General features: G+C 29.7%; 1 protein-coding gene across 1 annotated transcript; it reads left to right on the top strand.

Moving 5' to 3' along the window:
- The first annotated feature begins 5,627 nt into the window (after nt 1–5,627).
- Nucleotides 5,628–8,008, top strand: LOC121128641 (uncharacterized). Its single transcript, XM_040724228.2, has 2 exons — nt 5,628–5,767; nt 5,833–8,008. Exons 1-2 carry the CDS (start codon nt 5,741–5,743, stop codon nt 7,882–7,884), a joined length of 2,079 nt encoding a protein of 692 aa, XP_040580162.1. The 5' UTR covers nt 5,628–5,740; the 3' UTR covers nt 7,885–8,008.
- The last annotated feature ends 12,497 nt before the right edge of the window (nt 8,009–20,505 follow it).

Below are 20,505 nucleotides of genomic sequence, written 5' to 3'. Positions count from 1 at the left end.
GAACATGAAGAATAATACTCAAAAATAATATCTTTTAGAGTTAATTACCATCATTGTAATTGGTTGCATATTACTAATTACTACATATTATAGTACATTTACATGTACACATCTCTTGTTTCTTAAGCAAATGGTTAATTGATTTCTACTTAATTTTATTTTACTGTTCCAGGGGTGAAAGGAGCTTTCATTTGCAAGCATCCATCTCTACTCCATACAGAATTGTGATTAAACCATCGTACATTAGGGTGTATATTGTATAATGCATTATATATATATATATATATAGGTCCCTGGATAATAATTTTTCCCTATTTATATATTTATTCAAGCATTACATGGAACATTAATTGGAAAAAATGTAAAATAAATAAAACAACTAAAGATATAATCTTTTGTGTAATTGGGGCAACAATGTAATAAAATTTTCTGTATACGGAAAGTGACATCAAACTAATAATTCATATGAAGTAATACTATTCCAAATTGGCATTGGAACTAGTGCATAATATTGTACTTGGTCCGCCAATGATATTATCGCTAAATTTTTAAGCTATTTATAAGTTGCTTTTATTGAATAACGTAACTTTTCCTCCGAAAAGAAACTCAAAAACAGAATCTTCCATACAAACATTATTACAAATCTATTTTTGGTAATTTTTCAAAGCCAAAACAGATTTATTCAACCAATCAACATTCAAACTACTAATAAAAGCAAAAGAAGCAGAACATCGAAAGCTGAAACAAAATAAACTCTACATTTTTGGTAGCAAGATAACGCCAGCATTCCCTTTCCATCCACCCTTGGGTATGGCTTACAATTATGCACATACGTTATACTTTTTCTTTCTATTTTATTTTTGTGTTTCATGTAATTACTTCATTTCAGCTGTTATATTTCCATAAAACCATGACTGACAAAGTGTATTAGGACCAGACGGATAGGACTGCTGTCTTTTTTGACAGACCCAAAAATACATATAAGTGAAACACCATCAGCATATACAAAGGTGAAAATCCAGTGTGGAGTGGGCATGTTAAAAAAAAGAAACCAAAAATTAACATGTTAACCCTGACAATTTGAAGAATGTTTTTGACGAGAGAAAGAATAATACTCATGACGTTTTATTAGATCAGCTACAATGAGCTGTGACAAAAGAGGAAGAAAAAAGGATATAAGCAAGAATATTTTCTGGAATTACTCCAATGACGATCCCAAATTCTACTCTGAGTCCAAGAAGGACTTACAATTCTAATTCTGTAACAAATCCTCAGGGTCTTTTATAAGCACACACGAACGTTCAAACTGGTTTTGAATATGATTGAATCTATTTAGTAAAGGATGTTCACTCCTCACAAATTAAATAATAATGACAATTGCTAAGGAAGATAAAATTTGTTCTTCATACTACCAATTATAAATTAGCGGGGCAGCTAAAAACACACCGTATTTGCATGTATGTGGATAAGTATGTGTGTATGTAGGAAGGCAAAGAAGGAAATACAAAATCTTTAAATGAAAACGCACCTGGGATTGATACGCGTGGTGTATATCATGATCAAAATAATGAAGAGTCATATTCCATTAAAATAATAAGACATATTTGAAGTAGTCGCAATATTCGCATCGATTTTATCTGCGGAAAATTTACTTAATATTTAAATACTCTGAAAATGAGTATATAAAAGAATTCCGTCCATAATTAAAACCTAAAAAAGGAATACTTGAGATCCTATGAGCCAATATACCCTCACGAACTTAGAGCAATTTTTATGATATCCGCTGCTAGATATACCACCCTTTCCTTGAAGATCCCCAATGCTTATTATACGTCCTGTATCCCGGTGGCAAAAGAAATGAAATTATTTCCATCGGTATCAATCCAACATAAGAAGCTAATAAAGCCAATCCTCAGAAGTTCAGAATTTCTTACTGGGACTCTTGATTGCTAGTGTTTATTTAATCATTTTTATATAGTAACAATTATGGATGTAGTTAATTAATGAAGTTTATTATTATTATTGATGTGCTTGATTTTTTTAAAGTTTTAAATCAATGACAATTAACTTCCCCCACTAGAATACACTGCTTGCATGAAATAGGCTATTTTTTGTTTTTATTTTTTCAACTGGCCTCTTGGATTGAAATTTTTTAAAGTTCTTAGGTATATTTGCAATAATTTTAAACTATAATGTTTATTATGTATATTCATTTACGTAATCGCTTTGTACATATAAAAGGAACTTTGAATTAAAAAGAATATTTGAGTAACTTAGTAAAGATTACTTGCAAAGAGTCAACTAAGGTAAAATTAGAGCCGAATATTTAGTATATGTTTACAGATAGAAAGTGGAATCTTTTTTAAAATTAGAAAAATGGAAAATCTTAATAAATCCCAAAATCCGATTGAAGGGATTGATTAAGACGGTCCAGAGGTTAATTTTCCTTGTGTAAAAGAGATTATTGCAGAATTTGGCGAAATAATATGCGATATAGAGGATGTGCCATACAATTTGACACCTGAAACTGATGAGAATGTTTAATGTTCTAGTATTTTGAGTAAAATAATGTTCAGTAAACTGAGACTGAAGTTGAAGCTCCAAAAGAACATTTCTACCTGTTAGAGGGGTAAAAGTTGAAATAATATCTTATATGCAGCTAGTGCAATGCTTTAGGTGTCTTGAGCTAGGCATACCAAATCAAAGTGGCAAGTAAGTAATAAAACTACATATACAGATTTTGAAAAATATTTTAGGTCAGAATTGGGTCTAACGCTCGGGATTGGGGGAGTGGAAGAGGGAGTGATGACTGAGAGAGGGACACGTCAAGAAGAGTTAGGGAAAGTGGGATGCAGCTTAGATGACCCCCAAAATATGGATAATCGTATTTTGAATGAAACTGAAATGCAAAAGAAGACGATCAGTGACAATTGAAGGTCGAAAAATCTTAAAGACAAATGAGAACAAATTAAATCAAAATGAACGTCCTTTGGGAGAGGATGGGAAACAAATATTAAGAAGAAGTGTAAATATATATTATGTAGAGGTGTGGTGATGGAAAAAAAGGAGAATAAATCAAAGTTTACGTGAGCGAAATAATGAAAATGTACTCTGGGATGTTGGCGGAAATTAAAAAATATATAATCAGCAACAGCAAAACTTTGAAGAATTAAACCTGGTCTCAGGTTTGATGTTTAAATTTCAATAGTCTGCAGTCTTGTGATCTTAGGCTTTAACTTGAAATTTAAAGATATCATAATTCTATGACCATAAACACTTTTAGGTACATAAGTCAATGTAATATGAAACAAATTTTGGAGTAATAACATGCTTACAAATATTGATCTGCTGTATTGACTCCTTTTCTTATATGGAAGCTCAGTAAGGATGCATTTCTGTTTTTAATTGGTCTTATTGATGTTAGAAAGAATGTTTTTAATTTAAATAATGTCGAAATTGCTATGAGGAGTCATGCAATTGCTTTTATTTAACTCTTCAAGGGGGTTAACATATACAAAAATTTGATAAGTTCAGAAAGAAACTATCCAGGCTTCATAAAATGATAGTCTTTAAGACATTTAATGACTTGAGTGAAACAACTGTCAACCATGTATGACTCACTAGTACTTAGTCATTACAATTAGTCACCTTTTTCATCTTTGCATACATCTGAATAAAGTTAAAATTTAAGTCGATTCATGTATTAAAAATTCAAGCTCCATTGATAATGTTGATTATAATATATATCAATATAAATACTTCAAAATTATACTGAAGAGTATAATTTTGAATTTTTATTATAAATTTTCTATTTTCAAATTTGCTGTTATTGAGTTATTTTTAAGATTTTGGATGATTCTTAAAAAAAAAACGGGAGTGGATAAAAAAGTAGCTAAATTCCACTTAGATGTTTCGTCACTCTTTCATTGTAATGACTCGACAATTTTAAGATCTTACTAGTGTTAATGCCGATATTCCAGGATTACAAGAGTGTATGTATAACTTCATATCAGAAAAATGTAGCGGGACCTGTCTTCTCGGCGATTTTTTTTTATTATAATAAAGTTCACTATAAATATTTGCAAAGTAACGATTCAACCCACTTCTGTGGAAACAGATTGAGTGGAAAATCAATCGATGCACTTGACTTTCTTAAATCTCACTTCATTAAAAAGAAACAAGTAAAATTAATTAAATCTGACTTTATTTTCCTTTTCAATAAAACATTTCTAACAAAACTTCTCTTTTTTCCCAGGTTTTGAGGATTTTTATTCTTTTTTTCAATATTATTTATAAATCCTTCATTTATAATATATTTTAAACTGTTTAGTCGCCATTTAGTTGCGCATTTGATTGAAACTTAATCGATAATGTTATTTATATTGTTCAGCCTCCATGTATGTTGACATTTACACCATAAATTATCATTATTTTGTTCAAATGTATAATTTGTAAATGCATTTGAAGGAATTTTGGCTAAAAGAAAATTCCCAGAATAGCTCAAAATTTCCCAGAAATTTGAATGAACTGAATTTGGAAAAAATCAAAAATACTTATCATTTATAAAACAACTAGCTTTTTCAGGAATCTCAAGGATAAGTTTGCTGAAAAATATAAAATATTAATAGCAAATGAAAATGGTCATAAAATTTTGATGTTTTGTACAGATTTAATTTAGAACCAACGCATTGATCCTATTGTAGTAATATGGTTTTATTTTATAAATTTAATATTTCAATGAGTTTTTTTTTCACTCTGAAGTATATATTATTTGTATAGTACATTCAGGTTAAATTCGAAGTAATTTAACAGCATAAAATTTAAAAAAAGTGCCCTGCATTTAATTTTCTTATTTTCTTAACTATTGGTATGATAAAAAGTAAAATTTATGTCAATTTCAAGCCATTGTCTTTTTTATACAATCACAACAGATTGATTATATCAAATATTTGTCAGCCTCTTTTAATTACCATCTGAGAGTATTTTCATGGTATTTTAATGAAACAAAAAACCATCTGTAGTAACTCATGCCATTTGCAAGCATTTTTGATATGTTTAATTAAAATCAGTAGATTTTAAGCTTGTTTGTCTACAAATCACGATGGTCTTATTTTGTGTACATGACACATAGGGAGCTTGAGTCATTCTTTTCAATATCATGTTTTGATAACGCAATAGACTTGCCCTCTTTTCACAATGACGCATTTGTATGTAAAGGCTTTCACAAAAAGAACAAGGAAGAAATGAGTTAACATAAAGTAAATTTTATTAAAAAACCTTGCATAAATATTTTTGTATTTCCTGGATTTTCATTTTTTTTTAGCATGATGGGCAAATCCTAAAACGATGTTTAAGCAAAATATTGATGAAGAGATGTAAATGTGTATGTGTAAAATGTAACTCATTTGCCATTTTATAATTACTTTTTCAACTACATTTCTTTGTATGATTATAAATTACATCCAAAAATGTTGGATGTAATTAGTCATCCTAATATACAACTTTATGTTGAACCAATAAATATTTTTACTGGGTTTTTTTCCTCGGGAAAAACCCATTTGACTTATATATGTTTATGTAAGTATTTGGATGAAAGAAGAGGCAAAAGAGAAAATGGTATATTATGACTAATACAAAAGTACCAATAGTTTCGACTGCGTAGAAACGTCATGGTTGTAATATAGGCATTAAAGTCATTCTTTTCAAAAAGCCCAGAGAGTGAAGAACATATTTTGAAAATATGGCTGAGGATCAGTTTTATTATCTTGTAATATTGAAGCAGTTTATACTTAAATGGTGTAATTCTAACAATTATTTTTTAACTCTTTGCAGATGCTCATCCTCTTAGTGAAATACATTCCACTAACTCGTCAAAACGAAATCCCATTTGGAATCAATGTTCAGAATGACGGGGCAATTCGTCATGCCTACCACGAGGAGGAATCACTTTCCACCACATCCCATCGGTTTTTCTCGGAAAAGGATCTCATTGCAGTCTTCACAACGCAAAAGCATCTCGTGAATGATATTTCTTATATGCATGTTGATATTGACCTGGATATGACACATATCGATGAACAATACAACGAGGCCATGAAGTGTCTCAGTGAGAAGGCTTTAACTCAAACTTTCTCACAAAAATACATTCAAAGTATGCTGGAAATGACGAGAAACTTAGATGTGAGGCGTAAAAATGCTCTAAAGAGTCTACCAACGCCAGCTGATTTGAACGATACCTACAGATCAAAAAGAGCTATCTCGGGACTTATATTCCTAACGATGGCTATAGGTACTCTTGCATTTGGAAGCTCTGCTGCTGCTCTTGTTGTTGCAGAAACAAATCGAATTAATCGCGATATTATTGATAAAAACTTTGATGCTGTCAAACAGATGATTGAGTCTATTTCCGCAAATGCAACAGAGTTTGATCTTCTCTTGACAGAAAGACACAATCTCTTTGCAGATTTGAGAAAGCAGAGCAATGATTTGATGATGAATATGGGCCATTACATCATGTGCCAGGAACATCGTAATAAGTTAGAGCACAATGTTCAACTCCTTGAAGAACTTGTTGAAGCTGCACATTCAAGAAGAATGCACCTGAGGGCTTTACCTGGTGATAAGCTAAGCCTTGTATGGAACAAAATTCAGAAGCGTGCCTATGGGCAGGGATTCGGAGTTGGTATGTCAAACGTTCATCAACTCTTCCAAAATGACTGTGATACATTTTTCATAACAAAAAGAGATAAAACTGTGTTGAAAATAATTTTGCACGTACCAATTTATAAGCCAGATAGTCTCATGCAACTCTATCGCTTTTGGCCCGTGCCTCTCAAGATCAATGACCAGTATAAAATCGTAAGAACAAAGGAAAGATACATTGCCATTACAGAGAATAGAAAAATGTACAAGGTATTGGATGAGAGTCAATTAGCCTCATGTGCCTCAAATAATGACATCCTATTTTGTTATCAAAACTCCATCATTTACAAAAAGTCTCAAAAACATTGCCTCATGGCACTTTTAAATGAAAATATAGAGGAAATCAATGAGCTCTGTGTTCTGGAGCCATACGATCAGGAAATGGCTGTTCAAATCTCAGACACGGATTTCCTACACTACACTCCGAATGAAGTAGTAGCCATCATCAAATGTAAAAACAACACTTCCTACTACACAGTATACAAGGGAAATCATCGCATTCGCCTGGATGGAAATTGTACACTCCATACACCTTTTTTGAGACTGGCAGGATTTGAAAACATTGGATCCACCATTACAATTAATAATGTAGAATCTCGAATTGAAATGAGCCGACTTAATGTAAAGAATAGCTACCATGCTCGGAACATCCATGATCTAGAAGAAGAACTTCGAAAATTGGAGAGAAAGATCCGTCAAGCAGACCAGGAAAAGTATGAAACCCTACAAAAGATCAAATTGGATATCAAGAAAACCATAGATAGTAATTTGACAGGAAGTATAAACGGATTTCAATTCAAAATGTACGACTTCTTTCATAACATATCTCATACGTCTATTCTACTTACTATTTTATTTATTCTTCTACTCGTCTCTACCCCCATGGCCTGCATTATTAAATTATTTTGTAACCATTGTGGGTATAAGCCCTTAGTGAGATCCCAGAGTATCATTACAACAAAGTCCAGGGAGGGAGGTAATACCACAGAGTATGACTCAGATACAACTATCAAAACTGTGGAGCTTGGCCTATCCTCAGACAAGAAAAAAAAAAGATATAGACCCCACTCCCAGCCTCTTCCATACCATCATGATGTTCCATTTTTCGTGGTGCCAAAGAAAGAGGATATTTTGAATGCGAATCATTTGATTAATTATAATACTCCATCTTTGGTTAAATAAAACAATCTTGGTTTCAAAAATGATACAAAGTTCTACCTAATTCATCTAATTATAGAATAAAAGTGCTAGAAATTTATGGACTGATGGGAGAATGTGGGACATTCTTAATCAATAAGTGATGAACTCATTTATTGTTTAATATGGTTCAAACTAAAATACCAACCTTCAGGAATAAGCTACACAAAAAATCGTTGCCACACATTCATAATTGTAAAACAGCAAAACACTCTTTTTTGTTTATTTTGCTGAGTTGTTTTAGTCAGCCATCTGTCTGTTGAATTTGTCATTGATTATTTATAGATGTAGTACCTTATATTTAAATAACTATTCAGTATAATATACATAATTTAATATATTATAAATTTTTTTGTTAAAGATAAGTATGCGAATAAACAGAAATTATACCTTTGAAATATCCCTTGTATCATTCAACGAGAATTAAAATAAATAAAGGAAATAATTGAACAGGAATCGGGTATACCTAGTGTAATAATCTTTAAGAGTAAGACATATCTATCTTGCTCCATCGTGGTCTATATTAAAACCGTACACTTTATTATTACTTGACACGATCATATTGTAACACATATTGCCAATAAAGTATCTACGAGTATGAACTACATCAATATATAACACTCGGACAGTACAAAGATGATTTTTGTCTAATTTTTGAGTTTTTACAACTGGACAATGTTTAGAAGTATAGCTCAAAGATAGTACATACACTATCATATGGGTATTATATATCCCAAAAACATCAAAAGCCCATTTATCCTACTCTTCATGTGTTTTTTGTTTAATAATTAATTGATTTGTTAAAAACTAATTATTATTACTGCAACCACCCCTACTAAAAGGTCATTAACCATTTTTAATTACCAAGAATGTGTATAATTGAATATTATAAACAACAATTCCATCGCCTAGTGTCAGAAATTTTTCTCTGTTGGAAAATTTGCCGTGGGAGTATTCACTGTGTGGAGCACACACATGTTGCAGTAAATTGATTCCCATTTAAAAAATTCATTTATTTTCTTTTTTCTAAATAATAAATTTAACCATTAAAATCTATAATTTTAAATTAACCTAATTTTTTTATCCTAAAATACATATATTATAAACAATATACACTATTACACAATATGTATCAAAGAGAATTTATGCAAATGAGCGAAAACAAATCAATTTCTTATTCAACTCAAATGGTTTCAAAAATTAATATGCAGTTATTACTATGTACTTAACATTTTTTCAATAAAATTGCACCAAAATTATCTATAAACAAGATAGAAAAAGCGAACAGTCAACTTCATGCAAAAAAGAAAAAGGAAAATTATTCAAAACAATATTCTTTCAAAAATGAATAAACTCCCCTATATCTTCCCTATTGAATTATATATTGTACATAAAATATGTGTTTCGCTATCAAATTGGGTTAAATTTAGAACATATATAACATATTATATGCCAGAGAAATAATATTACTTTAAACTTTCTAAATATAATATTTATTTTTTTAAATGGATAATATATGATGTGTTTAAGCCTCAATTTACTAGAATTACTTTATAAATATGAGAAAATTACTTCGAATTTGAATCAAAATAAGTGTACGCCATAAGAAAATTATGTTTTATATTCATTTCAATTGGCATTGGACAAACAGAAACAAAATTGATGGTGGTATTAAAAATAACTGTTTTATAAAATTAAATTTGGCTGATACAATCACTAGGCAATATTGAATTTTTCTGATGCAATAATTTTCGATTATTGCATGATACATCAGAATAAAAGGCTCAGAAAACACCACAGGAGGTTAGTTGAAATTCAATATCCAAAATGGTGAGAGAGCACCCTTTGGAGACTAGGGCCAAGGCTGTTGGAATGATAAAGGGTGGATCAAGCCAGAGAGTGGTTGCTCAAATGTTAAAGATTCATCACAGGACCATTGAGAATTGGTGTAAGAAAAGGAAAGATGGACAAACCTTTGCAAATCAGAAGGGTCGAGGAAGGATGAAAAAAATTAGCAAAGTTCCCAAACTGGTGATTTCAAAATCTTAGACCAAAAAAAGGCCATCTACTAGGAACCTTGCAGCAAGATTGACTTCAAAAGGCTATCCAATATCCAAGTAATCTGCCAACAACTACCTAATGGCACTCCTTGAATGCTATGCCATACAAACCTCGTCTGCACACCGGACCTTCAGAAAACCAAAAGCATACCCGGCTTCAACTCTGTAATGAGCAGAAACACTGGATTGTAAATGACTGGAAATGTATCTTCTTCAGTGATGAAAGTCCATTTGAGCTACTTCATGCCCCAAATCCCCAAACAAATCAGTTTGGGGCAAGAGTTAAGGGAGATGTGGAACCTACTCCAACTGTGAAATTTCCTCTGAAAATCCAGATTTAGCCCGTTATCAGCCACCCGGCAATGTCAGATCTTCATCTGATTCCACGAAACCAAACTGTGATGGCCGGGTACTACGGGCAGAGATCCTCAGCAAGTCTTTGATGTCAGCTTTGTCTCGTACTGAAGAAACTGGACCTCCTTTGAAGAGAAAAATGTTGTCTGGCACATCAGGACCCATTTTCCAGCAGGATGGTGCCCTGCTCACCACTCCAAAAAGGTACAAAAGTGGTGTTCAGATAACTTGCATTCCTGCCAACAGTCCTGATTTGTCTCCCAGGGGAAATTTGTGAGCGTTGACCCAAAGGGAACTCAATGAAAATGCACCAGCAACTTCAAAGGATGAATTTAAAAAAAAAACTGACAAAAGCTTGGGAAAAAATTTCTCCAGATACTTTAAACAATCTGTATGAAGGGATACAAAACGCATAAAAATGTATTAAGCTTCAAGGTCGTTATATTGTCAAGTAAATAAAGTTTTTCGCCAAAAAAAATCACTTGTTTAGGTTATTTCATGATTTTTATAAAAAACCGACATCAATTTTTGGACATACTCTATTTACTTTTTTTTGCATTTCAAGGCATGATTATCACCGATTTTGATGATTTTGGTGAGCTGTTTTTTTATATGAAATAAGAGAGTGAGTGAAATATTAGAGTTCTGTGTCTCACTTGGTCAGTTCTATGGCTGCTTTAAGATTTGCCTATAAGATTATACCTGTCTTGTTTAGAAGGCTATAATTTTGCTTTTAGTGGCTCGATTGAACAAAAATACGTCAAAAGATACACAAGAGCACAACTTAAACATATTTCAATCGTAATCCTATTTTAATATAAAAAAAGTTTGAGGCTCTGGTTTGGCCTTCAAAATGGTGCCCTTGCCATGCAGTTATACCAATTTTGTTTTAATTTGGCAGTGCATGTCTCAGTATATGTTTTCAAACATATCCATAATTTAGATTAGAATGTTAATGAAATCACTTCCAGCGAGAGCATTAATTAGAGTATGTAGAGGCGCTATTATAGTATACTAGCAAAGGGTTACTTAGCGTTGCTCGGGTCAAGGAGAGAGCAGGAAGTCACATTGACATTGATCAAAATAATTGAAAGAAATTGGGAAATTATTAAGAAAATACTTCTATATACTACATATACTAATTAATTTAATATGAATGTTTCGTTGTTGTTAAGAAAGATCCTGATAATTATAGTTCACTTACTATGATAATAACAATAGAGTAGGAAATTGTATGAAGTTTCTAATTATCTTGCTATATTAATAAAGATGGAGTGGGAAATCGACTATATTTTATACAAATCACACTATATCAATCTGGTTAAGTAAGTTAATCTACAAGGTATCATCAAAATACCCAATACTCTTATTATGAGCTCTTATAACCTAAGTACTATTATTATAAATTTAAAAAAATATATATTGTGTTATACACTTGAAATAACATACGAACATATATCCACCCAAAAAATTGTCTAGATGAGAAGCCAATTTTTATTTTTATCAAAAAATTACCAAATCAAAATTCACGAAGAAAAAAAAAAAAAAATGTGCTAATTTTGAAAAAAAAAATGTAAATAGCATTCATTTATTGCCATTATAAAGAGAAACCCAAACCTACAAATATTTTTTTCGTACGTACAAATACAACAAAGTCAATGAAAGTCTTAAAAAATAACAGACGATAACTGGTTCATTTATGAAAATACTGCAAAAAATATTTAATAAAATCTTCCAGAAATTGAAAATATTGTTATGTACGTTGGATTCAAAATTTATATGTAGGAAAAGCATCGTTTTGTGGCATTTCTTCTCAAAAATTGAAAACTGACGTTTGATGAAAAAAAAGAGACAAAATGTGAAAAAATTGAAAAATTATTCAGAAAATGACAGATATTTCTCTTATTTCATACAAAAGCCAGTTCACCAAAAATCATCCAAATCGGCGACTGTCATGCCGTGAGGATGTGTACACTTTACGTGAAATGATTTAGACATATTTTCTATATTAATATAGGTAGAAGATAAATAATATAGTTTTAAAAACTTATTTTTGAGCATTTCTCATTGTTTTATTGACATTTGATTTGAATTTCTATATCCTAATATGCTAATGCTGATCTGAAGGTACAATTTAGTGTGTATTAGAATAATAGTTACAATCAAATTTGTGAAATCTATCCAAAATAAATAGATTGGTCTTAGAGACTGTCTTAAAGCCTCTTATGAAATTAAGAAACTGATTTTGAACTTGATTTATATTTTCTAAATAAAATTACGTACTTTTACTTTGAAAATAATAATCATATATTTAAATATGATTATTATTCATTATAGAAAATACTTATAAATTAACGAACAACCATAATATCAGACAAACCACAGTGATTTAGAGTTTGTTATGATCCAGGATGAGTCAAAAGAAGATGCTGTTTGCTGTTGCGATGCAAAATACTGAGATGATTCGAGGAAGCACTCAAAAGTAGGCTTGTAGGAAAGCACGATGAAGTGAGAGACGTATACTAGGAAAATTGGAAAGCTCAATACATGTATAATTAGAGTAGAAAGATAAGAACGATGGTTTTCATCACTTTGTGAACCTTTTTTTTTGAAAAAGAGTACGAAACAAGCTGTAGACAGTGATCACTCAAGGAACTTAATTTCCCGAAGTAACATATCCAGGCATGTGAAATCATACTTCCAATGGATCTCAAGGTGAGTTATTTGAGTAATTTAAAGTTTCCTTCGGTAATTTTTTAATTACATGTTTCTAAAAGGATACGATGACATTTATCAGAGTATCTGACTTTCTTTCTAATAACTGTCCAGAGTGATATTTTCAAAAATATGAAAATTACTAAGCTATATATTAATTCAATCCAATTTAAAATGATAATTTGGCTCCAATTTCATGAATTTGTAAAATAATTATTTACGTAAATTCCTTTGACAGTTTTAATTCCATTAATTTATTTATTTATTTTAAATATAAATACATATTCAATGACTATAGAAACGGCTCTAAAAAAATCATTTGACACTTTATAAAATTATTAAATTTATTTAATTACGGTATGTAGGGTTAAGGCCAACTCTCATGGGAGATTCCAGACCCTCAGAGATTTCCAGTTTCATATATTTCTTTTTAGTTTCCCTTTCTCAACCATCTGTGAAAATATGTTTTCTATCTAACTCTAATGTTATCTGGAATTAAAAATAAATACGATCTTTTTTATTTCTTTTAATCATGGGCAAATTTTTAAATTCGATCATTATTTTTGGCATGTGCATGTTTAAAAAATGCGTACTATCACTTTTTATATCTAAATTTTCATAATTGGAAAGAACACAATTCAATCATTAAGAAATTGTAGGTTTGGTGTTTTTATATAAAGGAGCCCAGTATTATTGCACATACAAAAAAATATAATAATGGCAATAAGTAATAGGATCATTATTCATCAATTCACACAAAAATTAACCTTACAAGGTCATACTTAAAAGAATGAATTTTTTATTAATTTGAATTAAATACACAAGTTTTGAACATGACAATGAATAGAACGATCAAAAATGTATCCTTGTGTGTTAGCTATTTCAAAATTTGTATTTTTTTGATAAACTACAGATATCTTAATTAATAATATCCCAAATACATCATTTTGACCAAATCTAATTTTAATAATCAGGTTTTTTTTTTACTTTTATTAATTGGTAAACAAAACGACAAAGAGTGGTGCCGTCTTACAGCAAAATAATAAAACTCCCTGAGTGATAATATTATTTAATATAAAATATAGATGTATGTTATTCACATGGACGGCGCTGTGAAAACTGTTATGACCATAAACTATTATTATTAAACGACTAGTTTAGACAAGAAGCTACAAATTGTCACACCACCTTGCGAATAATATATTTTTTTTTTTTTAGTTTACTCATCCCCTATTAAATTTATTAGTTGAATATTGACAGTAGCGGATTACGATACCATGTGACTTTACACTTAAATATTTACATTAAATATTGAAAGTTCAGACATGTATGTATTATAATTTATCTATAACTTTTTGAAGTTCATCAGGATTTGCGAGAATTATTTCTTAAAAGTATTGCAGGCATAATATCAAGACAAAGCTCTTAGTAATGTAGGGTGGGCTGAAGTATCGATGCTCCGCTTCACAAAGAGCTTCGGGGATCTGAAGAAGCTATGGGGATGTACGTCTACCTTCCTTCTTAGCTCTTACCATAGCTAAAAATGCCAGGGGTTAAGGTAAGGTATGTTGAAATACCACTCATCAACTTTGATAATTAACTAGAACTAGCATTTAATGTAATGCATGAAAGTTTTGGCAACATGACAAGGTTCTGAGTCTTGAATTCACATGAACCTTGTATCTGGTGGAAATGTGACTTCCAGCATGTCATCATAACATTCTGAGGAAGGTCCAAGTACATTGAGGAGATCAACTTGAGGCCGTTCTCAAAAATATGAGCCGGCATGGCATTCTTGTAACTAGTGATCAAGCCAAACACCATTATCTTGGACGGAAACTTGGTATTCATCACTGAATAACTTTACGATACTTGGATTTGATGTACAAATTTGGCGGATTTTCTTGTACCTTTTCAACCTGATGTCCCTCATCTTTGTGGTAGAAGGTGACATATTCCCCTAAAGTAGGAATTCAAGTCAAGATCATCCTTGATGTCCCTGGCCACCGTCCTCTTACTAATAGATCTTCTCCAAGCATGAACAGTGGTTGAGATGCCAGGATTGAGAATTAAATCTGTTTGTGGATAGTAGGTATTCAAATGGAAAAGGCTTTACTCACAATACCTCCATCAATAGTTGAGACTAAAATTGGTTTTTCTGATGCAAAACTTTTATCAACTAAGTTTCAATCAAGATTACTTCCAAGTAGACTTGACTGTTTTCTTCTTAACTTAATATATGAATAACAGCTTTAAAAAGTAGATCAGTAATTTTCCTTTCATTTAATTTAATCTGGTTACATCTATCAAAAAGTTGAAATAAAAGCTTTTAACTTTTTTATCACTAAATTAGATTTTTCGGGAATGTAACCTGTCTTTTTTTTTCAGAGACTTTGAAAAGTCAGTAAATTTATCAGGGACAGTGTGTAGGTAAATAAGATGTACTTAATTTAAAAAAAATTACTTGTTCATATTTTTAAGCTCAATTTTATATCTTGAAAATTATTTTTTTTATATTAAGTTTCTCGGCTCTTTAATCTTTAGGATAAGTGAAAGTAAGATTGAAAGAATGGAACGTCGTAGTTCAATGGATAACACACTTGGGGGGAAAAAATTGATCTCAATTTGTGTAGGTTAGCGCCCAGTTGTTCCTAGAGAAGGAAATATACTTTATGTATATGGCCTTTAAAGAAGATTCATCTTGTCAAATTGAGTCATTGTAATACTATAGTGTTTACTTATATTTAATCAGTGCAACTTCATCTGATCAAAGGAATATTAAAAAAGAGAAGGTGAAAAAAGTAAGTCTATATTAACTTGAGGCAAATTTATCTGATGATCTGCCACAAACATGTTCTTTAATATCTGGAGCTTTGTTTTTCTTTTTATATTACAAACTTATAACTACAAAACTAAAAAATATTCAATGAATATGATGAATAGATCCACTTTCTTTTTAGGAAAATAGTTATTAAATCATTTGTTCTAGAGAAAATGAGTTTATTTCTACATTTATTTCAAGTGAGTAATTATATCTAAAAATATAAATAAATCTAATATATGTATAACCATTTTGTTGCATATTCCCCCATAGTTAACTAATTAATATTCGTATATTTAAGTTTTATCATACTGAACTTCCAGTTCACAAATACCTTATTCATCATTCATTTTTATCGAGAAAAAAATCTGGCTTCTAATTGTCATGTTAATAGAATGGTGTACATGTATGGATCATATAATGAAAAATTTACATTCGATAATATTTTTTTCGTCGGATATAAATAAAATTTGTTATGTCAAACTGTCAAACTTTGTTAAGAGAAACTTTAAAATCTATTTTCAGGCCTGTAACTTAGTCCAACTCTGAGCTTTGAGCTCTTTTTTAAATGAATTTGATCAAAATCGTATTGAAGACATTTGCGTTTGGGATTATAGTTTTCAAACAACTTAACTGTTGGATATAAATAATATATCATTTTATAGCTATTGAGATATACGATTAAGTTATTATTTTTTTAGTTATGCATTAAGAAATGTATTTTGACATTAAATATTTCAAAAATTATCTCCTCTAATTTAAAAAAATAATGATTAGAACAACATAAAATCAATAGCTCAATATAAAACAAAAGGTTTGAATCAATGGTTTATGAGCTTCAGAGATATGAGAGATTTTATTTGCTCGTATGTATATATAAAATTATACAATTAAATTTATTATTAATTTGTTTTTAGAGGCGTAATGCTTATCAAGTTAGCAAAATCTGAATCATATATTTTTTTTTTTTTGTTAAATTTTTGTCTTCAATTTTGGGAATTAATATCCTTTGGGTAGTATTCTATATTTAATCAGAAGGGTGCTCCTTGAGGAACTTGGCCTTACCTAAAGCTTGGGTTCTGTTTTCTCCGAAGATCTTGGCTATCTACTTGTCTGGAGTAAATTACTGTTTATTCTGAAGCTTCTAGAGATTGTGTTTCTTGAGGTAACCCCAGAGAAATTTAATGCACTCGCCTCTGGAACCTTCTTTCTTACCGAAAACGTTGGCGAGCTCTTTAGAGAGCTTCGTTGTCTTGATTATCCCTTAAGCATGTTGAGCAAGAGTAAAAAATACTATTTGTACTATTGTAGAGTGTAAAGAAGAGATTTGATCACTTCCACGAGAGGAGACTTTCAGAACTAATCCATAAATAGTTATAATTTATTTCTTAGGAAACCCAATGGTTAAACTAAACAGTTGTATTGATATCACGAAATTGATATTTGATAAATTTAAGCTATTATTTCAATAACTAAACAATTCATACATTAATAACTTAATATTTTCTCAATTTGAAGTATTACTCCTCTAGAAGCCATGAAATTGGAAAATTGATTTATGATACAGAATAAACTGTTTATATTGGTTATAAAGTACCTTCATCTTCTGTACTTTATGTTTATAAATTGATTAGTTGTTAAGATGGTAGCTTTGTGTCATTATTTATTGATGCAACCAATGGCTTAGTTAAGCCAAAAGTACTTTGTTTGGCATAGTTATACATAACTACCATAACTTTGGGATTTTTTTAAATGGTCCCTCTTAAAAATATAAGTTTTGATTAGACAAAAATATTCCAGATAAAATATTAAATTTTGGATACTTAAAATATCGCAAATTTAATGGACTTTCAATCATTTCATTATCCTCTGAAATTGCTGTAAATTATTTGTTTACATACTGTAACATGTTAGCAGCTTGTATGTAATATCTGCAATTCGTACACAATTCCAACATCCCTACTCACAACATATACAATTTGTGGAATATGTCAAATTATTAATTATATATTTTTCAGTTATTTAATTAAAAAGGCAAAATATATCTTCATTTCTGCAAAAAAAAATCATTTGATTTAATGCTTTATATATAATTATATTGTACATATTTGAGCGATTTTTTCATTACAGATGATTAATTAATAAACATTATTTTATAAATGGTAGTTTTTTTATTATTATTACTTTGTCATAAAAGTAAATCTATACTTTAAATCTTGAATTCTCAAATTTATTTCAGTAACGTACCCCTTATAAAAATAAATTCACTAAAGTACCCCCATAACCCCAGAGTAAAGCATTTTTAGTCTCAGTGATGTGTAACATTTATACTATTTTTCAATTGGTCAAATACACGCCTCAACGTACCGTCTTTTTAAAACCATTGTTTTAAATAATATATGTAAATATAATTTTATAAATGAGGGATTTCTCATAGACATTCAATTACTTTGTAATTTGTTCAAAATAATATATTTCAAAATATATATATATTAGAGTGGTTCCTGATAATTTTTTTCCAACATAGTGTTTATAAAGTCCAAAAATGTTTCTTTTATAAAGAAAAAAATAGTTTTTACAAAATTTGAGCATAATCAAGTAATATTTAGATTAATATTTAATATTTAGAACCTCAAATAGCCTAATGTTTCCATTTTTACTCATTTTTAGAGTAAGCTACCTTATTTATTTTAAAATTTATAATTACGTAACAATACAGAACTTGCAATACTTTAGATGATAACTTATTCTGATTTTTTTTTTTCAAAAGTTATCCCCCTAAATCAGCGACTCTCTATCAAAAAAGCATAAAAAGTTATTGGTTTTTTAATACTGCGTATAATTCACAAATTTTTCATCATTTGCTATTAATGAAGGGCATTATTTATTTTATTTTATTTAATAATTATTTTTTAGGTTGAATTAAAGTACTAAATATAGAAAAGAGCTTGAATTAAATTATGCATTACAACTGAAATTTAAAAAAAAAAATATGTTTTCTTACACAATTTGTAGAAAGAATTGATATTGTCAATAGTGTATTGTCAGAAAGTAATGGTATCCCTTAATTAGAGCTATACCAACATTCTTATTGGTTACCTCAATGCATTTGATTTTTTTTCTTTGTCATTGCTAGTAAAGGAAAGTCGAACACACATAAAGCGATAAATTCTTTCAACAAAATATCATTATATAATACTTAATTTTTTTTTAATAGATTTTGACATTTATTTCTCAGTATTGCTTTATCCATAGCAATTGCTGAGTTGACATAAATATTTTTTTTGGACTTGATGTAGGAATTACAGCCTCAATTTAATATTATGTAAAACTGTTTATACGAATAAATACATTTTTCATATATCAACATTCTATTTTCTTGTAAGTATAAATTGACTTTTGAGCATCTTTAATGTACAGACACAAATGTTCAATCAGGCTTGGAATATAATTAAATGTAGTATAAAAGGAACTCACCTCCTCTGGATTTAAATAATGATGACAACAGCTCAGGATAAAAAAATTTACTTTTCATTTTGCCAACTTTAAAAAACGAAAGAGCTAAAAATATACCAGATTTTCATAACTACTGATATTCTACTTGGAAGAGTACCACCAAGTAAGATCCAAATAATCTGTACAATTTTCTCTCTGAAATGACCCCTTTCTTTTAGTATCCTTTGAGCTATATTTTTTTATATGTTTGATGACTTATTCATTAAATTTAAATGTGTTTTATGTTAGTAAGTCCCAATGTGCTTGAAAACGTTTAAATAATGTATCATCATGACTTTTTCATGACGACTTCAGATGAAATATAAATTTAACTTATGCAACAATTTAAATCAATTATGCATTATGATTTATATATTATTAACTATTTTATCAAGTACCATTAAAACGACCTTGTTAATCAAATTAAAATCTTCCAATACTTTAAAACAGATCTTGTTTGCTCTTTTTGAATAGCATTTTCTAACATTTGTACTTGAAAATGTTGATTATTAACTGTATAAAATAAAGAGGTACTTACTGCTTAAACTCATCAAGAGTCAATGTTGAATGCAAACTCTTTCTTATTACTCATTGTAAATTAAAATTTTTGTTTGATAATATTAAAACAAACATTCAGTGTTAAAAGACTACATTTTGAAAATAAAATTTCAAAATTTATTATAAGATTTATTATAAGGCTCTGTGCACCATTTTTGAAAATGATTAGGCCAATAACAGTGTTTACACAAAAAAAACCTTTTTTTTGCTGTAATACTTTATTATTCATTTTTTTTTAAATGGGGGGAAAACGCCTGTCTCTACTTGAATGGCCCAAAGGATGCATCAAGTATTTATTTTTTAAATTATGAATATCAAATTAAAAATAAAATTATATGTTTTTCATTATTTGAAATTTTAAAAAAAAGAGCGAGCTATATACAGTGCGAAATGAACAACCGTAGAACTTAAAATATTTATTTAATGCTGAGTTGCTATGTTTTGTGGAGATTTTTTCAGAAAATATGTAAGTTTTATCCAAAAAACAGTAAATATAACAACCTTATTGTCGTTGTGCAACCTCTAAATATTTATTGATCATGTTCAAATTTTTTAACATAATTTTTTTTTATCCAAAAGGATATTTTGAGCCCTTATGAGTAC

This window comes from Lepeophtheirus salmonis, chromosome 13 (assembly GCF_016086655.4).
Source record: "Lepeophtheirus salmonis chromosome 13, UVic_Lsal_1.4, whole genome shotgun sequence".
Lineage (NCBI taxonomy): Eukaryota > Metazoa > Arthropoda > Copepoda > Siphonostomatoida > Caligidae > Lepeophtheirus > Lepeophtheirus salmonis.
The sequence above is the reverse complement of the archived record's forward strand: the minus strand, read 5'-3'. Positions and strand labels throughout refer to the sequence as shown.